We start from the raw sequence: 10,205 nt of genomic DNA on the forward strand, positions 1-10,205 counted from the left end.
CTAGGATTGCTGACAGACAGGCAAGAAGAACGTGTCTCTCACCTGTCCGTCGGTACTTCCAGCGTCCCTCTGGCTGTAAGGGGAGGTAACGCGCGGAGTCAAACACTACAGTTTTACTTCCTCAACTGGGCGTGTCAATTGTCATCACATGACCACTAAGGATTCTGGGATATGTAGTCCTATTGAGAGAAAGGACGCTCACAGGTAGATTAGAGCTTATGAAAGCTCACAAATTTATTAATTTATTTATTAATACTCAGTCTCCAGAAACATTGATATTTGCATGTATGTTTAAAGCAGGGGCATCCAAAAGAAATGGTTTTTTTGGAGGTACTGTTGTTTGTAAAAGCTCAGGTACAGCGCACTAGCAGCTCTACATGTTACTATGGCTACCAATGTTGTAAGGCTCTATTTTAAGCCAAGCAATACCGCACTAACAAGTGGAACGGTAAAAAATAAATAACAAATAAAGATCCACTGAAATATTCTTTATTATTTATTTTTATTTTAGACAAGTGAGCACTTGTTGATCAGGCAGAGGGGCTCCAATATGTGTTAGATATAAGTTGACAAAGGCAACGGGGTGTTTATGCCCGACAATGGCCTAGAAAACACGTATGAGGCTACACCATCACAAGGAATGGAAAGATTATGGTGAATCCTACATTGAACCTCACAAGAAATGGCGAAGTATGGAGAAAAGCAAACATAGCCTGTGAACTGGTCAGAATCAGTGCCAGACCCCATATAAATGTTGAGATGACTAATACGCTAGAGGAGTGCATCTCACAGAGACATCCACGGGATGTCATCATTCAACCCGTCCTTGTCTGAGTTCAGAGTGTACACCCATTTTTGTTCTTTCCTGAACAGAAACTTGCTAATGTCTGTCACATGGTTAGGTATCAGGGGCTGTTCTAGAATGGTCCATCGAAATTCATCAGGGCCATGTCCCACCTCCAAAAAGTGATTGATCATTTTGGTGGACTGTTTACGACAGCGGATGGTGCTCCTGTGCTCGGAAATGCGCGTCTTGACCTTCCTGGTCGTCATACCCACGTATTTGTATTCACAGGGGCAGACTATCAAATAGATGACATTGAGGCTGTTACAATTTGTGAAGCGCCTTTGTTCCCATAGACGCCCTCCTCCAATGTCAATAGTGGTAGATTTGACGGTCTGGGGGCAGGCGGCGCAATTCCCACAGGGATGGTGACCTGTCACAGCTGTCATACCCCAAAGTGTTCCTACTGCTCTCGGAGTCGCTACTCTGGGTCTCTAGTCCAACCTGCTGCTGACGAGGGCCTGGGTGACCGTTCTTCTCATTTCGGTGGGGATCCACTTGTAGATCCTGCGGAGCATGTGGAGGGTGTTGAAGCAGGAGGAGGAAACGGCGTTGACCTGCTTAGTCATGGAGAGGGTGGAGTTGAGGATGACCCCTAGGTTGTGTGCATGGTTGGTGGGTGTTGGAGCTGTTCCCAGTGTGGTCGGCCACCAGGAGTCATCCCAGGCCGAAGGGGTGGAACCGAGGATGAGGACCTCCATCTTGTCCGAGTTCAGCTTCAGTCAGCTGTTCTTCATCCATTTGGCAACGACCTTCATTCCTTCATGGACGTTGGGTTTGGCAGTGTGAGGGTCTTTGGGGAGGGAGAGGATCAGCTGGGTGTCATCGGCATAGGATATGATGTTGAAGTCGTGCTGTCGGGCGACATGGGGAGAGGTGCCATGTAGATGTTGAACAGCGTTGAACTGGGGGATGAGCCCTGGGGTACGCCGCAGATGATCTCAGTGGCATTGGAGCGGAAGGGAGGGGAGGCGGACGCTCTGTGCTGTGCCGGAAAGGAAGGATGTGGTCCAGTATAGGACCTTCTCTTGGATCCCGGTGTCGTGTAGGCGTGTTCATAGTGTGCGGTGGCAGACCGTGTCGAAGGCGGCTGACAGGTCCAGGAGGATGAGGGTCGCTGTTTCTCCGTTGTTTAGCAGGGTCCTGATGTCATCAGTGGCGGAGATGAGGGCGGTTTCGGTGATGTGGTTGCTGTGGAACCCGGACTGGGACGGGTCCAGGATGCTGTTCTCCTCGAGGTAGCGGGTCAGTTGTTTGTTGACGGTCTTCTCGATGACCTTCGCCGGGAACGGGAGCAGGGAGATGGGCCGGAAAGTCTTTGAGGTCCTTGGGGTCCGCCTTGGGTTTCTTGATCAGGGCGTTGATCTCGGCATGCCTCCAGCTTTCCAGGAAGGTTGCTGTCTCGAAGGAGATTTTGATTACCTTCCGGAGATGGGGTGCGATGGCTGTGCTGGCTTTGTTGAAGATGTGGTGTGGTCTAATGGTAATCCGGAGTGGATGGTGTTCATAATCTTGCTGGTGTCCTCGTCGTTAATGTTGGTCTAGGAGAGCAGGCGGTTGGTGCGGGTGGTGGTCTTGGGGGCGGAGGTCTCAGTGGTTGTCGGGGCGGTCGTGGCGTTGAACCTGTCGTGGATGTTGGCGATCTTGCGGTGGAAGAAGGTGGCCAGCGAGTCGCACAGGTCTTGCGAAGGTGGGATGTCGTTGGTGTTGGTGTTGGGGTTGGAGAGTTCCTTCACAATGTTGAAGAGCTCTTTGCTGTTGTGTGCGTTGTTATCTAGGCGGTCTTTGAGTGAGGCCCTTTTGGCGAATCTGATGAGGTGTTGGTGTCTGCGGGTGGCGTTCTTGTGGGCTGCATAGCTGTCCGGTGTTCGTTCGCGGATCCAGTTCTTCTCCAGTTTTCGGCATGTTTGCTTGGAGGCCCGGAGGTCTTCGATGAACCAGGTGGCTTTCTTGCTGGTGTGGCTGTTGGAGGGTTTCTTGAGTGGGGCGAGGGTGTTGGGGCAGTCGTCGATCCACTGTCTGAAGTTGCGGGCGGCGGTGTCAGGGTTGGTGGGGTCGGCGGGTGGGCTCTGGACGAGGGTGGTGGTTAGCTGGTTTTCGGTGAATTTGCTCCAGCAGCTGCGAGGCATCTGTTGGGTGCGGTGGTGCGTGGTGGGCTTCCTGAAGGCGAAGTGGATGCAGTGATGGTTGGTCCAGTGGAGTTCGGTGGTGTGGTTGAAGGAGACGTGGAAGCTTGCTGAGAAGATGGGGTCAAGCGTGTGGCCGGCGGCGTGGGTGGGTGTTGTCACGAGCTGTCTGAGTCCGAGGTTGTCGATCAGGGTGGTGGAGTTGGTGTCGTTGTTGTTCTCGAGGTGGAAGTTCAGGTCCCCGAGGAGGATGTAGTCCGTGGAGGCGAGGGCGTGTGTGCTGATGAAGTCAGCGATGGAGTCGCTGAACTGTGGTTGGGGTCCGGGGGGTCTGTAGATGAGGGTTGCTCTGAGGGTGGTGTTGGGGTCGGTGTGGATCTGGAAGTGCAGGTGTTCGGCGGTGCTGAGGGTGTCGTCGGTGTTGGTCGAGACTCTGAGGGTGTTCTTGTGGACGATAGCGATTCCTCCTCCTACTCTGTTGGTGCGATCCCTGTGGGAGATCTTGTAGCCTTCTGGGATGGCTATGGCGATGTCGGGTGCTGAGGTGGGGTTCAGCCAGGTCTCCGTCAGGAAGGCGACGTCTGGGGAGGTTGAGTCGAGAAGGTCTCAGAGTTCAACGGCGTGTTTGCGAGTGGAGCGGGTGTTGAGGAGGATGCATCTGAGGTAGTTGGGTTATTTCCTGGGCGGAGGTTTGGCGGGGCGGATGCTGGTGAAGCTGCAGTTCTGGCAGGTGAAGGATCCTTGGGTGCGCTTCGGAGTGGCCCGGTAGCAGGTGTGTTCTCGTCCAGAGTTGAAGGCTTGGAGGGTGCTGGCATCATAGCGGAGTCGGGCGTCGTGGCGTTCGCGGGGATCAGGGGTTCTGGCGCTGGGTGCGGTCCAGGCGCGGACGGGCACAGACGGGCTTGCCTTAGGCGTGCCTTTGGTGCGCCAGGGGTGCACCCGCTGCGTGTGTCCGCTGCTGCCATAAGAAGGGGAGGTGGGAGGGAGGAGCAGCTGGGAGGGGAGAACGACGAATGGGCGAGCGGGGGGGGGGGGCAGGGCCCGCAGGGGATGCAGCAGCGGGGAGAATGGGCGAAAGGGAAGCAGAGGGAAAAGGACAAAGAAATAGCAGGGATAAGAACGGTCACAGCGCAAGAAAGCAAAATACAAAATGCAATACAATTACAGAAAGGCAGAAGGGCACACAGATAACAGGAGGGAAAAAAACGGTCACAGAAAAGTAAACAAAATACAAAATACGATGAAGTTACTGAAAGGCAGACCTACGGCCTACCACTGGCCACCAGGGATGAGGCGCAGGTGGTAGCCTGTGCTTGGACGCGGGCCTCGAACTCGGTACTTGGCAGCGGCTGGGCACAGGAGCACGGGCGCAGTCAGGTGGAGCTGCGCGGCATGCGGAGCGACCTGCCTGGCTTAGGGTGTAGAAACATAACAAAAGATCCCATGTGAAAGCAAAGTGTACCCCTTCCTAAATAAAAGGATGAAGGGAGAACGGAGGTGTCAGTATGATAGAAATAAGGGTGCAGAGTATCTGGTGGGAACATCTCAGCAAACAAATCAGAAAGAAAACCACACACAAGAAGTGACTCTGGGTGCTCCATAACATAAAATAAAAACTTGTGGAAATATTTTTAAAAGCCATTTCGCAAGTTTGAATTCATCAACCTAGTAAATGCAATCCCTGTTTGTGGAGAAGCTTTCCTGAAAAGAGGTTAACAAGAACAGGCGTTTTCAAGTGTGTTATTCCGAAAGACGACACAGAACTTGAGTCTGCAGAACCTAGAGTGAAAAGGAGATGCCAAGCGTTAACGTCATGTCCATCTGACATTTCACTGGTCTTAAGGCAGCCCTTTCTTGTCTCTCCTCTGCCGCACAGTGTGACCCTCTTCAGCTTTGCGTGATCACCCTAGGAGACATTCATTATCTGCGTCATCTAGGTGCTCAAAGTCAGTGCAGACTGCTACTCGACCCAGTGATGTTTTAGGATATGCTTTAGTGTAAGCAGATCCATTGCACAAGCAGATCATTTGTCCGCAGTGCGGACTTTAAAAAGATCCGTCCAGGCAAGGACTCCCCAGACTGTCTCTACTTCCTACCTGAAAGCAGTGAATGCAGCGCCATCTTGTACAGAGCAGGTAGGGTCACTCTGGTCCAAATCCCATGGGCCTTCCTCGGGTACCAGGAAGAATCCCCGGCATCCATGACTGCGACAATGCTTAGAACTGGTAAGTAAGGTCATGATGGGAAGAGGAGCCTCTAAGGATAGACTCAAGCACATCTGTTGGTTGAAGTAGGCTTTAAGTCCTCATCTGTGTGAGCGGAAAGAGAGATCCGCCTGTGCAGCTGGTGCTTTCCAAGAGGATGAAGCCAGAGGTTTGGTAAAGTCATCCCATCCAAGGCAACTGAGGCGAACCCCACTAGGAGGGCAGGGCCAGCATCCCTCAGGGGGATCCCACCGAGTCTCTTGTTCTGCCTTCTTGCCTAGACCCTCAATGCTCTTAGAAGCCTCGCCCCAAGTGCCTACAAATGTCTTTACAGGTCTCAGAGAAGTGCTAGGTCCACGTGCTGCCTCTTGTGGCTACAAAAGGGGCACATTCCAGACTTCCAGTTTGTTCTTTTGATAGTGGCACTTGCTCGGCACATTGCAGGTTCAGCATGGTTTTCATGTTTCGGATGTTTTATTGCACCTCAGTGCACACACAATTGATGGTCTGCCAGAGCTCTGGGCACCACGGGACAACAGAGGTAGCAACATTGGGGGACAGAATCTGCAGTACACACTGCACATATGAAACAAACTTTAGACATTTTTTATTCTGCTTGGAAATTATTTACTGCTTTGAAACCACAAAATATTTTTTTCTGTTTTATTATAATATTTCAGTTATAATGGTTTTCACTGTAACATGAAAGGTTCCATGGAACCTAAAAGTATGATAAACATTTCAAAAGTATGTTACAATCGAAGGTGACTCTGGAGACATGTGAAGGTCATAAGGAAAAGGGACTCCTAACATGCTAGATTTGTGCAAAAAGTGAGTAAAGGTTTAGCACTCTTTAATCCTCTGGTCTTTGAAGTGCACACGCCTAACACCAGAGAAGAAGAGATGGATTGAGAAAGGCACCCCATAGCACCGTTGGCCACAGCCTCTCAAAGGGATCCCGTAACATGCTTTGATTGCCAAGAAAAATGTTAGTCATGGGTAAAAAATGCTTGTGTCAAAATATAAAGGAGGAACCTGGGGGCAGATCACAAAGGACCGGCGATAATTACTTCTAAGCGCATTTAGCGCTAGGATAATTATCGCCGGGTAACGTGGAATTTTATCACTGAGATAGCGTGCTATTAGCATGGCTTTTCTCAAAAGCGATAATATTCCAAATGCTAACTGCCAAATGTGAGATTATCGCTGGTAATCCAGCGATAATCTCACAAAGTTTGGCGATAGCTTGATGATAGGGTAAGGCATACTTAGCCATGATATCCACCTTCCATAGGATATCATGGCTAAGTCAGTCCTGAAGCAGGCGTATGGAAAGCATCGATAACAGGGGTTATCGCTACTTTTCTTGTCGCTATGCTGCTTTGCGTGAGGCTTGATAATAGGAGAAATGTCGCTTAGCGACATTTCTCCCGTTATCCTGGGGAGGAACGCCCCCTTTGCATCTCATTAGAGATGCAAAGATGGCGTTCAGATTTCAGGCGCTAATGCAAGGTTTCATGCGATAGCATGACCTTGCTGATTAGGCAATAAAATTATTGCAGATTTTTGTCTGAAAACGGACGCAAAAGCGGCGATAATTTTTAATTGCCTCGTTGATGATATGCCCCCTGTATCTTTGGAAATGGGATGGGTATAGATACACAAACAGCACAAAAAGCTCCTTTTCCTTGATTTTTAAACTTCTAGATGGGAACCGATACCGTGCCTCAACTGGTTTACCAGATATAATCAATCCGTGATCTAAAAAAGAATTTTAAGCCATAACAGATTTCCAAGTTGCTAAATTACAAACGTGCATGTAAAAGACACTAAACCAAATCACCAGATGTAAAAGGGAATGTTATATTAATAGATTTTTATTGGCAAGAGCAATATTTCATACAAAAGTATCAAAAATACCTTTCTTCAAACGTTTGACCAATTCACATATGTTAAAAGCATTTGTCAATATATAGATATTTTAATAAAACATATTCACAGTTTGTTCTTGTTTTTGTTCTTGTTTTTAATAATATGTTTTATTAAAATGTCTATATATTGACAAATGTTGAGGCACAGTATTAGTTCTCATCTAAAAGTCTAGAAGTTTAAAAATAAAGGAAAAGGGAACTTGTTGTGTTGTTTGTGTAAAAAATGCTTGTCACATTCCTACTTTTGCAGAGTGTAGTTCTAATTTGCACCTCTTGTTTCTTGCCAATACTCCAGACCCCACCAAAACCAGGACGGTGAAGACCATCGTTGAGGAAGTTGTCGACGGCGTAGTTGTGTCTTCCCGCATTGAGGAAATCGCGGAGGACCTGACAAATAAGAAATAGGCACATGTCACAGAAGAGCAGCCTTTCCAAAGGAAACATAAGAGGATTACAGAGAGAGAAAGGACCCAATGGAGGCTTCGCTTGACGTGTCGCTATGATGTGCACGGGACAGTGCAGCAGAATGAAGGAGTCGCAGTGTGCACACATCCGTCGTCTCCCAGTGCAGGTTCATAACATCTCCACAGCAGCAATGCTGCCACCACAGATTTTACAAGAACATGTTGAAAATATGGAGAAAGGGGCAAACTCTAGGAAAAATGCCACATTCCCTCAAGTAGAACCAATGGGAAGCCAGGTATCACTGATTAGTTTTGTATTTGTAGGTTTACTACTTGCGGTAAATAGTCGAAGTGACAACGAAGCCGAGGGAAAGCACTGTACACGAATGTATTGATTACAAAGTGAAAAAGGAGTTATACATGTTGTTGAGCCACATGGTAGGGAAACAGAAGATTAAAATGATTAGAGTCCCTTGATTCATGAATAAACTTTCTATAAATAAGTGACAAATGCAAATAACAGAAAAAAGGAATAAGGGAAAATGTGAACTTGTGACATTTTATTAGATAAAAAAAGTCCTACTTTGAAGTCCTAACTTTGTACAGTTTTAAAGAGCTCCTAAGAAACAATATCAGCGACAGGAACTACGCACCTGCTCTTACCGCGGTGTAATATTGTACACGGGATTTCTTTATCCCTTAGGACAGGGTGCATTGTACCTAAACTGTTCAAGACCCCATGTGTTTCCCAGAAGTAAATCCCACCTTTAGATCCCTAAATATGTGCTGTGTTTGACACGTCGGCGTGTAAGGGGCCCTCAGAGTCCTTCTGGTTCAATGTAAAATCGCTGTTTCTCTTTGTGATGGAATAAACGCGCTCTTTCAAGTAACAGATGCAGTCCATGTGCCTCGTTTATGCGTCTATCAGTGAGCATAACCCCCTGCCTTCACTCCTACTAGGAATGACATCTAGTTGTCACAGAGTGTCTCATGCTGCTATACCTCTGTCAAACAGGAATCCCTTCTGCTGCTATACCTCTGTCAAACAGGAATCACTTCTGCTGCTATACCTCTTCCATACAGGAATCCCTTATGCTGCTATACCTCTATCATACAGGAATCACTTCTGCTGCTACACCTCTTTCATACAGGAATCCCTACTGCTGCTATACCTCTTCCATACAGGAATCACTTCTGCTGCTATACCTCTTCCATACAGGAATCACTTCTGCTGCTATACCTCTGTCAGACAGGAATCACTTCTGCTGCTACACCTCTTTTATACAGGAATCCCCTCTGCTGCTATACCTCTCCTACAGGAATCCCCTCTGCTGCTATACCTCTATCATACAGGAATCACTTCTGCTGCTATACCTCTTTTATACAGGAATCCCTTCTGCTGCTATACCTCTTTCATACAGGAATCCCTTCTGCTGCTATACCTCTTTCATACAGGAATCACTTCTGCTGCTATACCTCTTTTATACAGGAATCCCTTCTGCTGCTATACCTCTTTCATACAGGAATCCGTTATGCTGCTATACCTCTTCCATACAGGAATCCCTTCTGCTGCTATGCCTCTTCCATACAGGAATCACTTCTGCTGCTATACCTCTGTCAGACAGGAATCACTTCTGCTGCTACACCTCTTTCATACAGGAATCCCCTCTGCTGCTATACCTCTCCTACAGGAATCCCCTCTGCTGCTATACCTCTTTTATACAGGAATCCCTTCTGCTGCTATACCTCTTTCATACAGGAATCACTTCTGCTGCTATACCTCTTTTATACAGGAATCCCTTCTGCTGCTATACCTCTTTCATACAGGAATCCCTTCTGCTGCTATACCTCTTCCATACAGGAATCCCTTCTGCTGCTATGCCTCTTCCATACAGGAATCACTTCTGCTGCTATGCCTCTTCCATACAGGAATCCCTTCTGCTGCTATACCTCTTCCATACAGGAATCACTTCTGCAGTTATACCTCTTCCATACAGGAATCCCTTCTGCTGCTATACCTATTTCATACAGGAATCCCTTCTGCTGCTATACCTCTTTCATACAGGAATCACTTCTACTTCTATACCTCTTCCATACAGGAATCACTGCTGCTGTTATACCTCTGTCATACAGGAATCCCTTCTGTGGCTATACCTCTTCCATACAGGAATCACTTCTGCTGTTATACCTCTTCCATACAGGAATCACTTCTGCTGCTATGCCTCTTCCATACAGGAATCACTTCTGCTGCTATACCTCTTCCATACAGGAATCCCTACTGCTGCTATACATCTATCATACAGGAATCACTTCTGCTGCTATACCTCTTCTATACAGGAATCACTTCTGCTGCTATACCTCTTTCATACAGGAATCCCTTCTGCTGCTATACCTCTTTCATACAGGAACCACTTCTGCTGCTATACCTCTTTCATACAGTAATCCCTACTGCTGCTATACATCTATCATACAGGAATCACTTCTGCTGCTATACCTCTTCCATACAGGAATCCCTTCTGCTGCCATACCTCTTTCACACAGGAATCCCTTCTGCTGCTATACCTCTTTCATACAGGAATCACTTCTGCTGCTATACCTCTTTCATTCAGGAATCACTTCTGCTGCTATACCTCTTTCATACAGGAATCCCTTCTGCTGTTATACCTCTTTCAATCAGGAATCACTTCTGCTGCTAT

The 10,205-nt window shown here is 47.7% G+C and overlaps 1 protein-coding gene across 2 annotated transcripts in view; it reads left to right on the top strand.

Moving 5' to 3' along the window:
* LOC146808691 (keratin, type I cytoskeletal 47 kDa-like) overlaps window positions 1-8,399 on the top strand; it is a 28,499-nt gene extending 20,100 nt beyond the window's left edge. For both annotated transcript variants that reach the window (XM_085615502.1, XM_085615501.1), the window contains exon 8: window positions 7,401-8,399. In XM_085615502.1, the coding sequence (XP_085471628.1) occupies window positions 7,401-7,510 (110 nt within the window). In that variant the 3' untranslated portion in view covers window positions 7,511-8,399. The remainder of the gene's footprint in view (window positions 1-7,400) is intronic.
* Window positions 8,400-10,205: the final 1,806 nt, after the last annotated feature.

The sequence above is a fragment of the Triturus cristatus genome, chromosome 7, assembly GCF_964204655.1.
Source record: "Triturus cristatus chromosome 7, aTriCri1.1, whole genome shotgun sequence".
NCBI classification, from domain to species: domain Eukaryota; kingdom Metazoa; phylum Chordata; class Amphibia; order Caudata; family Salamandridae; genus Triturus; species Triturus cristatus.